The sequence below is a fragment of the Nymphalis io genome, chromosome 22 (genome assembly GCF_905147045.1).
Source record: "Nymphalis io chromosome 22, ilAglIoxx1.1, whole genome shotgun sequence".
Classification (NCBI taxonomy): Eukaryota; Metazoa; Arthropoda; class Insecta; order Lepidoptera; family Nymphalidae; genus Nymphalis; species Nymphalis io.
Window position 1 is genome coordinate 3,185,961 of NC_065909.1, and position 14,716 is coordinate 3,200,676.

The window sequence follows — 14,716 nt, forward strand, 5'->3', positions numbered from 1 at the left end:
TAAAGATAATTACACTGTCATTCCAGGCAGAATTAGCCCCCCCCCCCTTTCGTATTGTCCATTATTCAAAGTTGCTAGGATTAAAACACTTTTATATTGATTTATTAAAACTATATTAAAATATATATTTTTTCAATAAACAATTGTCATTCCTTCTTGCAAAATGTAGTGGTTTTCAATATCACTAGTAAAAATAACTTATATTTAATATTACAAGATAACAGTTATTTCATATAACCATAGGATAAAAACTAGCTATAATTGCAAGTTGATAAAACAGGGCAAAACGAAACGATCTTTTATCTGAGACGAGCAGACCATATGATAAAGTGAGAAAAAAAACAAAATATGTTGAAAATAACTCTAAGTAGTAAAATTTAAAAATTATTTAATACAATTACGACAATACTATCTTTTAATTTTCCAAAACCTTATTTTATTCAATTTTTATTATAAGTATCAATTATACATTAGATAAGTTATTTTATGCCACAAGATGTCATAAATTCCATGTTTGATCTCAATACCATAAAATTTAAATTGTAACAGGTTTTATGAACAAAAAAATACAAAAAGAAACAACAAATATTTTTTTTATTCATTTATTAATAAACTAACTTTACAAATTTAATAATAGCAGAACAATAATATTCCTTATTTCTTTTCATTCATAATAATATGATAATAATTCACCATGACTCATCGTACTTTATGAATATAATTATATGATTTAAAAATAATGAAGAACGACAGAGAAAGCAACTTACAGAAAAAATAATGCACAATTAAAAAAGGATAGTTGCAATTTCATTAATTGCTAGCAACAAAAAATGTACAGGCGCTATCATTGACCTAACTCGCCGCGCGCATGCGCACAAGCACGTGCGCGGCATCTAACAACACGTACTAGAAAAAATATTACAATAACATAAAGTTAAATTTTATTGTATCAATTCTTTATTTATTCACTATTTCTGCAGTATATTTACAAGTTATTAAATGTTTACATACCAAAACTATATGCTATCTCATGTGTGGTGTAACCCCTAGCCTATATTTATAGTGTTTAAACTATTTGTATTTCTCTTTTTTATAGATATATAAATGTATAATATAGACATTTTTATCAGCATAAATTACTATCATTAGTCGATAAAAAAAAACAAAAACTAAAGGATAACTATACACCCAATATACATAACTACTTTTGAGGAGTCCATTCACTATAATTATATGGTACAAGCTTGCGAGTCATACTTTATATTACAGTACAAGGCATAATCCTACAGGAGCCCGTTACAACAGCGCGACCCACTATATACAACGCGGCAATACGGCAACTCCGATTTAAAAAAAAAAAGATGAAAAAAAAAACAATTACTTTATTCGTAACATATATTAATTTTCCCATCTATACACAGAAATTTACAAGAGATTATACACCGGACTGAAACCGATACTTTTAACTAATAATTAAAAAAAAAAAAACGATTTCATTTTCGCGTCACGTGGAGGCAGAAAGTGATCGCGTAGTTCCCAGCCCGTGACTCGCCGCGCACTAGCACTAACATACATAATAGTCACACACCTCCAACCACGGCACACGTTTTAGGGCACAATTTATCAGGCATTGTTCTTTATATTTAGCTATAAAATTTTCTCAATATACTATAAATAATACGTACAATCTAACATTTTGTATTGTAGCTCTATCACCGTTCGATCTAAGAAACATTATCAAACGAGGAGTCAAAAATATGATTTACGGGTGAAATGGAGTGAAACACAGATGTTTATATGGGATAATATCTAAAAGACTAAAAATGTTAAGGCAGTCAATCTATATTTCTATCAAGGGATCTATAGATCATCTATAAAAGTTAACGGAAAGTCACATCCATGAATTATTGCTTTGAATCATCATCTCAGACATAGGAACCGCAAAGAAAATTTATAAAATTCTCTCTGTTAATATATAAAAGTATTTAAACGAAACGCAGCCAAACAATATTAAAATACATACAAATTTATTTAAATATGTAAATTAATTGATAAATAAATTTGAATGAAGTGCAGATTAACGTAAAAAAAAAACTTTGTCTATACAATTGAAAATGAATAATTAAAATTGTGATAATAAATACTAATACCTACTTAGGCAACTAATTTTTTAAAAATATCGATTCTTTATGTACAGTGCAAAAAAAAGCTAGCTTCTAATTTCTAGGGATCACTGGTTTACGATATTTTTTTATCTGTGAAGTGAAAATGACAGGGTTCGTGGTATAGACTGGATGGTCAAAATTAAACAAAAAAAATATATATATACATATATATATGGGGCATTAAAATAAAAATAGTTTAGTATACTGGAAGCCCAAACAGACAAACTGTTGAAACACTCAGTCACAATTATTATCAGTTCACTAAGAAATTATTCAAGTATCTTGTCACATTTAAGTTACAATTATTGGTCGTGAATTCACTTACATATAAAAACGCTAACGTTAAGTCGTAATAGCGGCGTGTTTTACGCGGGAAATAGCCATTATGTTAAAGTATAATATATTTTTATGTCCACAAATGAAATGCACGACAAAATAGCCTAAAGCTCGTCAGGCTATTTCCCGCCAAAATGTATTAAAACTACGACGCAGATCACCGATGACGCTAAGAGTTACGTGCAAAAACGTATGAAAATATCTTTTAAAATTTTATGCATTTACTTTTTTTTATATCTCTCGGTATTTATCCTATAACAATGTGCCTATTAGACGAGTGCTTTTGTACAATGATACATCTCTATACTCTAAACTAAGGCTCCACTTTTGGCTTTCAACTCCTATACTGAGTCCAGCCTTATGGTAAAAAGACGCTCTTAAAAATACTCGATAGAAGAAATAAACTTACAATTACCAACAAAACGTCGAGTGCTTTATAGTGAATGGTAACATGATTTGTTCACTAATATAATAAACAGTCCTTAAAACGTCTCGCGCCCGGTCGTGTTGACTGCCGGTGCATCAGGAACACAGTTGAACACTTCTCACATAACTATCATACCCACCCGCGTCAATTATATAGTATAAAAAGCACACATATTTAACTCTGTTAATATTCCTCAAAGGATTATCTTTCTCATTTTTATTGCACAATATTCTTTTTTATTTTACAAACTCTTGAGATTCATAAAATTTAAAAATTCCACAAAACTTTTGCACACTATAAAAACACTTTTTCCTGATAACCGACCACATTAGTCTCGTGTTTCCAGCTTCCAGGCACCGAGGCCGTGTCACGTCCTCTAATAGTATTGTATTTTCACTTATATACTTATATATTCACTAATCCCAAGGTTCGAAAAGGTTCAGTGCTACCGGACGTTCATTCCGTCCCTGTTTGCATACGACATCTGAACTGTTCGAGAACATTCCACGTCACGTTCTCGTACAGAGGCGGCTCTAGGGCAGATGTGTAGGTGCAGGGCGATGCGAGGGGGTCATTCGAGCGGGTAGAGCAGCGGCAGAGGCAGCGGCAGCGGCAAGGCGAGGGGGGGCGAGGGCGCGGCACAGCCCGCGCGTCGCCGCCGTCACTTGCCGTCGCGGGACGCGCGTCGTCTGCGCACCGCGCCGGCGCTGGGGGTGCCTCCTTCGCCTACTGAAAACGACATTAGTCATGCTGTAATACTGATTGTATTTCCTAAAAATATGTTTATATTTCATTTTATTTATCATAATGAAGTATAAATACATGTTACTTAATAATATATGTATCAAGAAAATTCAGAATCTTCCTATTAATGATGCTACTTACCCGCACTCCTCGTTTTTCGTCTCACAGGCGTGCTATTAGGCGGCGCAGGCGCAGCCGGGGCCGGCGTCGGGCCGTGCCGCACTGACCTTCTAGTCCCCACACCTTCTGCTCCTTTTGGTACCTTTACACCGGGCTTTACTGTTTTAATTCCCTTCCCCCGAACCTTGCATATTAATGGTTCATCGCTATCACTATCAGACTCCTTTTTTACTTTGCCGTCGATCGCCACAACGGGGTTCACCATTTTCTGGTCGATGCGTCTCGGCTTTTTCTTGGGCCGACCTGGAGAAATTCCTTCTTCACAACTGATAGTCGATGCACATGAGCTTTCCGACTCCCGCCTTTTTCGCTTACCACCGGGCACCGGTTTCGCAGCTGCTACCATTGCATTTATTGTCCGCGGACTTGTCTTATCTACTGACCCACTCCTAAGACAATTTCTAGGTTGCAAAGCAGGTGAATCAGACCGCTCGAGTTTGCTAATTCCTGGACTTAACCGTGGCGTTTTCGGTCCATCCGCAGGACTGTTCATTTTACTACTTGACCTCGTCCGGACACTACTTCGAGCGACTCTCTCCAAATTCGAAGGAGACGGTGACTCTGGCCTTTTTCCAACATAATCTGGTGTAGGAATTTCTATTAGTAACTGTTCTAATAAGCTCTTATCTGGAAAGTCAGCCTTAAGGGGTAACCTTTCGATCTTCGGTTCTTGCTTTTCCTTTATTTCTGTCCCATTGTCTTTTGATTCGCCATTTTCTGAAACGACACACTTGTTTTCTTCTGAATCTAGAGAATCGTTCGCACAAACTTTTTCCTGATTGGAATAGGTATATAGAGGAGGGGAGACTCTGCTCGGTAAGTGATCAAAGTCGTCCATGCCTTTCTCTTTTTTGGGCGATACAATCGTTTCCTCTTTTCGCGATTCATCCTTTTGAGCAATATTAGAATCGAGTTTTATTTCGGTATCATTTGTTTTCACTTCAGTTTTCAATTCATTCTTACAATCTCCTCTATTTATGCTCTGGGTAGATTTGTCTTCGTCCCTGAGTATAGGGGTAGCTTCTCTTTTCACTTCTTTGGTTTGTGTCGTTTCTTCGGGCGGCCTTCTTGGCGCGTCATCTCCGTTTATATGGTCTGCATGCATTTTCGCTAGTTCCGCCTCGATATCACCCATATCGTCTATATCAGGCGGTACGGGATCGTAATGTGGTTGCCCCGTCGCTAGCGACAACCTCTCTAAAAGCTCGTCCGACGCTGGCGGCGGATCTATTACACCTATTATCCTTTGCACTGACGTCGGGCTGGTCGATCTAGGCATGTCAAGGCGTTCTTTTCTTTGTGGACCAGGTGGAGACTGACTGGCTTGGTTAGGAGATTTCTCTGAGAGTGCATCCATAGATTCAATCCCAGAGTCTTCACCTTGAGCTTGTGAATTTGGCGACCTACTATTACCGAACTTGTCGGCGTCCGGTCGAGCCGTCCTCTCGGCCACAAGTTTGCAGTAAGTCTTATCCTTGGGCCTCTCTTTGCGGCGCGGGGAGAGAGCTCCCGAGCGCTGACTAGCGGCGGGTGGCGGCGAGTCGACGCGACTGCCGCCTATTGTGCCTATGTTTGTCGAACCAGGGGGATCTGGAACGCAAACAATGTCTTTTTAAATAATTAAAACGAAGTTTAATGTTAATTTTGGATTTAATTCATGTTTTTATTGTAGTTTTAATGAATGACAAACATGTTATGCAAAAGCAAACTCAAAATTTGAAGGAAAGATTGAAATTGTTAGAATTATTTATTGGACAATTATTTGCAAGCACACCTCTTCAAAGTCTAGATTGTGATGCTGTCATAACGGTACTTATGTTAGTTAAGAATCAAGCTAACTAAGTATGAATGATTCAAAATAAAATGATTACTAGTGTTTGAGTCAAATAAATTTATTATATCTCAATATAAATGAATAATTTACAATGTTAAAATAATAATATCTATATATTTCTAATGTTTTATATACTCCCTATTTATTACATATATTTAACTGATAATAACATACATAGAAAAGCAAATGTCGCAAATGGTAAAATGTGTTTGGTCCACATAGACTTATCATTTTTATTTATATACATAATTTTACTAAATTTGTACTTTCATTCAATTATTATATACAAAATTTTCCTAATACTAGTTCTAAATTTCGAAAAAGATAAATATTTACTTGTAACAACATTTTGACACAATTTCCCATGACAAAACTATGCAAATTTCTATGTACAGTGTTACATCTACACCTGTAAATTAAGATACATACCTGGACAGGAACTATGGCTGGTCTTCCTCTTCTTCTCTGAAGAGATCAGTCCATTGGGTGATGTAATCGCACTATCAGTGAGTGTCCTTTTCAACTTATTCTCGTCACAATCAAACTTTTCCTCATCAACACTGAGCGTCCGTTCAATATTCTTATGACACTTTAATAACCTGTTGTCCAAATCACTAGCACCAGATTTCACTTCACCATATTCAGTGTCCAACACTGCCTTCACCTCACTGGACTTTAAGTTATCACATTTCGCACCGTCCTTCTCAACTTTTGATGTTGGTAACTTCTTTTTCACGTCGTGATTGTTTGGTGTCTCTCTGTAGCCCTCATTTTGGGCATATTTCCCCTCCTTATCTAGCAAGTCGTTCCTCCATTCTTTGTCTCTTTCCTTCTCTGTCGATTTCCCACTTTCACTCAGCATTTTGGACTTCTTCTTCATTTTCATACTATCTAATGACTGTCCTTTGTTATTGAAGACCTTGTAATCGCATGACTTTGTCACTATGTGAGCATTTTTCGACAATGTCTTCATTCTGTACACGACATTGTGGTCACCTGCGATCTCAGTTTTGATAGCCTCCCCCTCATAATGATTGTTCAATTTCATGTTTTTAACATGTAAATACTCATCAGTCTTTGAGTTTTCAGTACTTTCTCCCGACTTCGAAGCTAGTGACTCTTCAGCGTCTCGCCTGTGTGACTTCTCATCGGATTCCAGAGACTTTCTTATTTTAACTTTCTTCGAATGAAGATCTCCTGGGCCAAACTTTTTCTTTTCCTTTTTCGAATTCTTTATCACTGCTGAATTTCGACCTCTAAGGCTGATATGTAAAGGCGGTACCCTGAGCTCGCCTTCTATGGGTTTCTCACCTTTCAATTGTTGGTTGACAAAACTAACATCAGCCTTATACACAGGCTGGACTATAGGTTCATTCTTATCCAGCTTTAACCTTAATTTTATTGACTCCTTTTCTCCAGAAGGCGATTTAGGTGCTTCAGTCAGAGGAGTAGCAGGTTTCGCGACATGAGGCCGCGGTAAGGCAACTTTGGTAGATTTTCCATCCCTTACAATCTTGTCTTTCAACGTAGCAGGCTTTTCTTTTGCACCACCCGTTCTTGGCTTACCTCCCTTCTGTGCCAGCGTTTTTTCATCTTTTTCTTTCTTAATGATCTTATTTTTAGTTTTGAGATCATCGTCCCTTTTACTATCGTCATCTATAACTTTTGCAATACCGAATATTTCTGGTACTGTTTCAGTTGGATTTTCTTTAACCTTACACTGTGCAACCGTTACTTCTTCCGCTTTCTTTTCTTGCTCTTTAGGGGGCGGAGTATCATCATCTCTCATAAGAGTTTTGATAAGGTACTGCTTACTCTGCTCCTCGATTTCCTGGGCTGTTGCCTGTGACCCTACTGTAGCTGTAGACACTGATGTCATCGCTCTAATTGGAAGTCTCATAGGCGGCGGCATGGATGATGACTGATTTGTGCTCCTATCTATCATTCTATCTGAATTCATATTGCTTGGCGACGCTGAATACGCAGCGTTAGGAGGCGACTTAAAAGGCGTATGTTGGGTATTAACTATCGTATGGTTTGGGGAATTTACATGGAATTTGGAAGTCGACTGCGGAGGCACGGGTGGCGGCGGCATAAATACCGTCTCCGAATTCGCGTCGAACGTTTCCGCGGATTTAGAAGGCACATCACTATTCACGTTTGTTTGACTCGTGGTAGGAGTCATTTCAGGGTTATAAGGCCCATTTAACGTTGGACCGGGGTATTGAACACCAGTGATTTCTTGTAGAAGAGAGTCTGGAGTCGACTCTGTGGCGTTAGGCATTGATTCCTGTGAATTATCGTAGAGTAGATCTAGTTTGGTGTTTGCATCGAGATCCGAAATGGCCGACAAGGTTGTATCGTCGAGGTTGAGGTCACCGCCCAGGGTCGGTAGCAGCTGATCGAGGTCACAGTTGTCTGGAAGGTCAGGGATCGATAAGCCCAACGTGTCCCGATAGGGCTCGTTCCAATCCGGCTGTGAAGCTGCACGAGAGGCGGCACGTTGCCTTGCGTTGTACTGTTGTTGGTACCTCTGGAATTCCTGAAATTAAAGTAACATTTTTTATAAAATGTCCTTAAATTTTTTTACTATATCTTAGATCTTGTTTATATCGTGAAATAATAGGGCACCTGAAAACTCGACTGCGTTTTCTGGTCCATCGAAGTAGTAGGTGGTAGTAACGCTTGAAGGTCTTCTGGCGTGACCCTCGGCTGCAATTGCCTCGGCCTAGGTACAGCCTGCTGCCTATAGGGCGGCGGAGGTGGAGCTGGGAAAGTTTCAGTACTATAGGATGGTGAGGGAAACCTCGCTCGCCCTACAACTGTAGCATTTGGTACTGGTGTGCGGTACGGGGTCGGCGACGGTGGGGGGCGAGGAGGAAAAGCGCGACGAATAAATGGCGCCGGCCGGGGAGCAGGCCGAGGAGCGGGAGGAGCCGGACTTGGTACTGTCGGCCGGGGAGTGGTAGCTCTGCCACCACGGTATTCGAAAGGTGCTCGACCGACTGCTAGTTCCACCTGCAAAATAATTGTAGTTTTAATACATTGTTTAGGCAGTATTTATGGATTGCAAATGATGGAGAAATAAAATATTTTGCAAATAACTTGAGCCAATCACACAATGATTGGCCCTTATAACTTTAAAATGAAATCAAACCTGAGAGTCCTCCAGCCGATCAAGTTTAGCAGGATGAGGCACTGGCTTCGACCTCGGTTGAGGCGCTGGTGCGTCATTCTGCAATAGGTTCACTAGCAGAGGCGACGACATGGCCACAGTAGGAGCCGACGAAGCTGTCGGCGTCGTGGGAGTTGCCGGGGGTGCAGGATATGGCGGTGGGGGAGCGGTAAATGAAGTTGACGGCCGCGCGAATTGCTCCGTTGTACCAGGTCTCAGTGTATTTGCGCAGCCACCTATCCCTGTAAGAGAAATATTTACATTGAAAAATTTGTTCATACTTAAATAAATAAATAAATTTGAAGGTATGGCCATAATTCTAGATCTAAGTTTTAGATCAAAGCTTAAACCTTCTATTATATACATTGGTATATATTTTGATATAATATGCAATTGTGTAAGATTGTTTGTAAAATGGAATTAATATTATATTTTAATAGCCAACCTAAGGTGTTCTCCTTCCGATGTATAACCCTTGCTTGAGTCATACTGCCAAAAGGGAACTCGCAGCGGTCCGTGGTCGGGGTGGGAATGTTCTGTGGTATCTTGCCATCCATCGGACACACTGTATTCGGCGATTTAAAATTATTCTGAGGGGGTTCCGAGCTGGTGGATGCGCCCTCGTCGGCTATCAGTCGACCGATACCGCCCAAGCCGGCCAGCAGCTCATTAGATTGTGATCGTGATGTGCTCGCTTCTGAAATATAAAATAAATCATTCTTAGTATATATTTATAAATATTCCTTCAATATTTCTTCAATAAAAATAAAAAAGAGCGGCAGGGTTGTGATGCGTTTGCAGTAAGTAAATTATACATTCATATATTTAATAGAGGATTTCTAGTCTAACAAATCATAAACAAAAATATTATTATTCTTCTATTCTATAATATTAGTATTCTTTTTTGAAAACGATATATATACAATACTCACCATCAGCATCAGTATTAATGCGTAGCTCGGCACCATGCTGGAGCCGCAGCGACACGGCCGCGTCACCGTCCAGCTGCACCGATAGGATGCCGAGCGCACGTAGTTGTGGCGCCCCCGCGGCAGCCAGCGCTCGCAATCGCGCCGCCGCCGCACGCGGCACTGACAACGTCACGCGCACAGAGTTCCAAGGCTCCACCTAAAATACACAGACCTTATTAAGCAATATTCTTTAAATTCAATACACCAAAGTAATAAATAAAACAAGAAAACAATATTTTTACCACCCCCCCCCCCCCCCACACACACACACACCATTTTTATTTTACAGTTCAAATACAAAAAAAATATAATTTTTTAAATTCGACATTAAATTCAGCCTTTAATTTTTATTATACGTAAAATTTCGAGTAACTTTTATTTTAATGACATAGGAACGAAGGAAGGATTGCATATATTATTTTTATTATTAAGGAAGTATATTTAATATGTGGTCTATAATATTTCAGTGGCTAGCCACATATACTTTACCTTGTTAACTTTGAGCGTGTGCGGATGCGGCTCAGCGAGTAAGGCGCGCAGCTCGCGCAACAGGCGGCGGAGTCGCGCGGGAAACCTCGGATCACGCAGGTCACCCTCACATGTCACCACCACGCCGCACGAGCCGCCGCCCGCCGAGCCTAGCCCATCGCTATCCGCTGCCATACTAAAACAAAAACTTTTCTACATTACAAATGCAATCAAATGAATAAGACTAAATGGTATTAAATATCATGATTGATATGTAATAAATATTGTTGGATAGTGTGATAAAAAAGGCTGTAATGTGAGTTGTGCTTTTCAAAAATGTAAAAACAATGAATCCAAGTTTATTAATGCATAATTTAACTAAGTCCCCACAATATCCTTAACATAAATTTATATTCTTTAATTTTTTTTATTTATTATGAATAAAACTTAAAAAAAAAAAATATTTTATTCATAATTAGTCATATTTATTACATTAAGAACCAATTTTTATTACCATTACCATTATTATACCATACATTTTCTCCATTTTTTTTTTTCAGTAATAGATGTCAAACTATTTGTTTTTTTGTTTTTTTTTTAATATAAAATATTCCATATATAAAAAAAAAAAAATGTTATATCTGTACCCATATAGCATGTGCGTGTTTTGCCAATTTACATTATAAGCATTTAAATACTTAAGATCTAATAGAAACTAAAATCATATGTCAGATTCTACAATAAATTATTTACCATATAGAAGATATTCTTCTAGAAATCTACATATTTATTATATTATTTAATTAACATTATGTTAAAATCAAACAGTTGATAATTTTTATAATATTATTAGTATATTACAGACAAACATGTGTGCTCTTCTAACGACTGAAATTACTGAGTAGTAACAAACCATAAGTAGTAATAAAAAAAAAATGGTTATATAAAACTTTTTTTTAACTTTACACTAAAATGTTAACTATTATGATATTGATAGCTTTTAAGTATCTATAAGTATAAAGTATAACACAAATCTTGGAAAAACTATAAAACAAAAAAAAAAAAACATAAAAAAAAATACATTCTCTATAATTTTATTCATGCATAACTATGGTTAGTATAGATGTTCATTATGAGTAGCAAAAATAAATATTATTATTCTCACAAAAAAGAAACATTTCTAAAATAAACTTACACCAGGCGAACCGTGCAAATAAAATTTTATAATTAGCTGAAGCTGTCATTATACATTTACAAAATGAAACATATAATTAAATGACAAAATATAAGAATAGTATGGCAATTATACAACTAATTAAATTCAATTATCACGGTACTCATACATTTGATAATTTTATTCAAATTGTTTATAAATTTTTTTATATATTCCTTATAATCTAACAACTAATTTTTAAAAATATATATATAAATTTTATATTGTTTTTCGAATAATTGCTTTTTTTTTAAATCATCAATATTTTACAGAATATATATTAAAATGTTTTTATTGTTGGAAAGAAAATTAACAAATAATACATTTAATTTTTTTTTAACAGTCTATATAATGAGTAATGTCACAACTAGCAAACATATGTACTTCAAACATATATATAAATAGAAAAAATTATACATTCAAATATTTATTAACATGATGACAAAAGAATGAATTTAAATCTAAATAGAATGTAGAAATACTACTAGCACTCGTAACTATTTTTGGTGATTTCAATTATATATAAATGTAACAAATACACTTATAAATATATTATAATATTAATTATAACATTATATGTAGATGTAGATACATATAATGTATTACAATTTAATTTTGCAAGTAACAAGAGCATAACAAAACAAAAAAAAAAAAAAAAACTTCAAAAAAAGGCACAGACAACTCTGTGGGGATGCAAATAGTAATAAAAAAGTAATATATAACTAAAATAGGATCTAAATTTAGATCGAAACACTCAAATTACAAGTGATGAAAGATTTATCATCTTGTAATAATATTGATGATAAAACTAAATCATAATAGCAATTTTTATATAAAACAAATTTATTTCTAATCATTATAACGATTCTAGTGATAACAATGAGACTTTTTATATTTTGACAACTGATATTCACTTTGGGATAAAATGATGAATATTTAAATATAAGCAAATACATCAAAATTGTTTTCATTTCTAATTTCGTTGCTAATTATAAATTTAACGACCATTCTATTCTATATGTACAAACACATTATCACAATATGTATTTCTTGTGTGATTAAATATTAATTTATATGAATTACATTATATTTAATTAATTACATAAGTAAAGTTTAAATAATTATAATAAAAAAAAATTTTCATGTCAAGGCAAGTATTTGTCCCACTGAGTAATCTCCTTTCTTATTAAGAGTTTTGAATCTAAAAAATACATGATAATTAATTGTTCACTGAATACACCTAAAGAAGTCTTGATATTAGTTTGAAGAGTTAGGGCATATTTTTTATTTTCTTTGAATTTCATATTTTTATAATGCCCAATAACAGAGAAGATAGTTAAATAATCCTAGAACCCAACGATTATTTCCTTCTTATTTGGATAAAATAACAACACATCATTGAAGTGATGCAATGAAAATTAGATATTTAGCAAAAATTACAAAGTTTCCATAATTACTCAATTTAGGAATTACATATTTTATGCAATTAATAATAAGTAGAATATTCTCTATTTTAATATTTAAAAAAAAACCAAATGCAATAAATTGTTGTAAATTAAAATGTAGATATAGTACTGTAAAAGTTATTATAGTATGGTTTTTTTTATGTTACTATAATATTTTGTCTGATAATAAATATGGTTATATATTCATATGGTATATTATTACCAAAATAGTTCACTTTGTTATCTGATATTTATTATTAGTTATTATATACTTTAAATATGTTAATACAAAAATGTTTATTAAAATATTAAACCTCAATCAGAAAAAAAAAAATTCTTAATTGGATAAAATTATCAATACAATAAAAGTTTAAATAAACTTTTTTGTTTCACTGTAGAATATAATGATAATCTCATGTTATTAATAATCTGTATTTAAAAGATGACACCATTATTGATAAGGAATGCACAAATTAATACTATAATTAAACATATTCAAGCAATAATTTCACATTGGACTTAGTTATGAAGTCTAATTAATCTAAAAATTCAAACCTTTTAATTAGTATAACCTAACATTTTAATGCTACTATTGACAAACACTGCACATACTAATAAGACAATCTATATGGCATATATTGGTACAAGTTTTATAATAAAATGATGTTTGAGAATGCAAATGTGTAAAATATTTCAATCAACCCTATGATGTGCGTCAGGCATGGAATTATTCCCATTTGTACAACAAGGTCGGCAAAACATCGTTGTTACACAACTTTTTTTATTACGTATTTAAGTATTTTTAACGCGACTTTACGATAAAGTTGTAAGATTGTAACAACCAATGCATGGGGCACTACCGCCGCCACCGACCGACCTGCTGTCACCCTTCAATGTGTCCATTTTGTTCGCAACATCATACGGTCGAACACCCCACATAATGTAAATAAACGAAAAAAAAAACGTACTCACCTATCATACAATGTCACATTCCGCTCAATAACACACAAATTCTATTGTCTTGTGTTCCAAATCATCCTGTAAAATCAAGCGCAACATTACAATCCGGCTCGGACGCAAGGCAATATCGGTCCTATGGTCACTCAGTGTCCACTACAGCCAAAACATATGATATGCCACTATTGTCCCGCCCCAGGTTCTCCCGGGGCACTGTCCTTTGATTAATTTCGAGTTTTCACATGGAATCACTCGACAAGTAACACGCGAATTTCTATACGAATCAAAACCACTGATTTATATTTCAGTGACGCAAAGCTCATATATCGTGAAGAGCAGCAGCCATTTTGAAATGTACGGAGAGTGCAGTCACGGCATGGAACATTAGTAAATTACAGCCGTTGCCGTCTCTTGCTTCGTTCTAAACTTAACGCGGTAATTAATTTACTTTACGGAGGTTTCATTTTCACACTGTAGGTCACAGAACTTCACTCCATTTTCTTATTGAAACTATCCAAAACAACCTAAGCGACATCCGATAATTCCAGCTTACCCCATTTGCATGACACACATAGAATATGAAAAAAACACTCAAAACACATTAAAACGTACATAAAACGTGTCGCGCCGAATCATGGGAAGTTAAAGCATCGCATCAATATAATAGTCCATTAGAAAAATCGCTAAAAGAATAGTATATATTTTACAAATAGTTATTCGGTACGAACAATAACAACGGACGCCATTTGCAATTTTCAACTTGACATGCGCATTGACTCGAAGTAGACAAACATACGTGAC

The 14,716-nt window shown here is 35.3% G+C and overlaps 1 protein-coding gene across 2 annotated transcripts; it reads right to left on the bottom strand.

The window, feature by feature from the left end:
* Positions 1 to 597: 597 nt before the first annotated feature.
* LOC126777022 (uncharacterized) lies at positions 598 to 14,669 on the bottom strand. 2 transcript variants are annotated; one of them, XM_050499845.1, is made up of 10 exons: positions 14,528 to 14,669; positions 13,931 to 13,996; positions 10,322 to 10,496; positions 9,794 to 9,989; positions 9,307 to 9,558; positions 8,844 to 9,103; positions 8,318 to 8,704; positions 6,116 to 8,228; positions 3,814 to 5,442; positions 598 to 3,657 (listed from the first exon to the last, which is right to left on the bottom strand). In XM_050499845.1, exons 3-10 carry the CDS (start codon positions 10,493 to 10,495, stop codon positions 3,590 to 3,592), a joined length of 5,079 nt encoding a protein of 1,692 aa, XP_050355802.1. In that variant the 5' UTR covers position 10,496; positions 13,931 to 13,996; positions 14,528 to 14,669; the 3' UTR covers positions 598 to 3,589. The 2 variants fall into 2 exon arrangements, with proteins under 2 accessions (XP_050355802.1, XP_050355801.1); XM_050499844.1 differs by having other exon boundaries at positions 13,931 to 14,669.
* Positions 14,670 to 14,716: the final 47 nt, after the last annotated feature.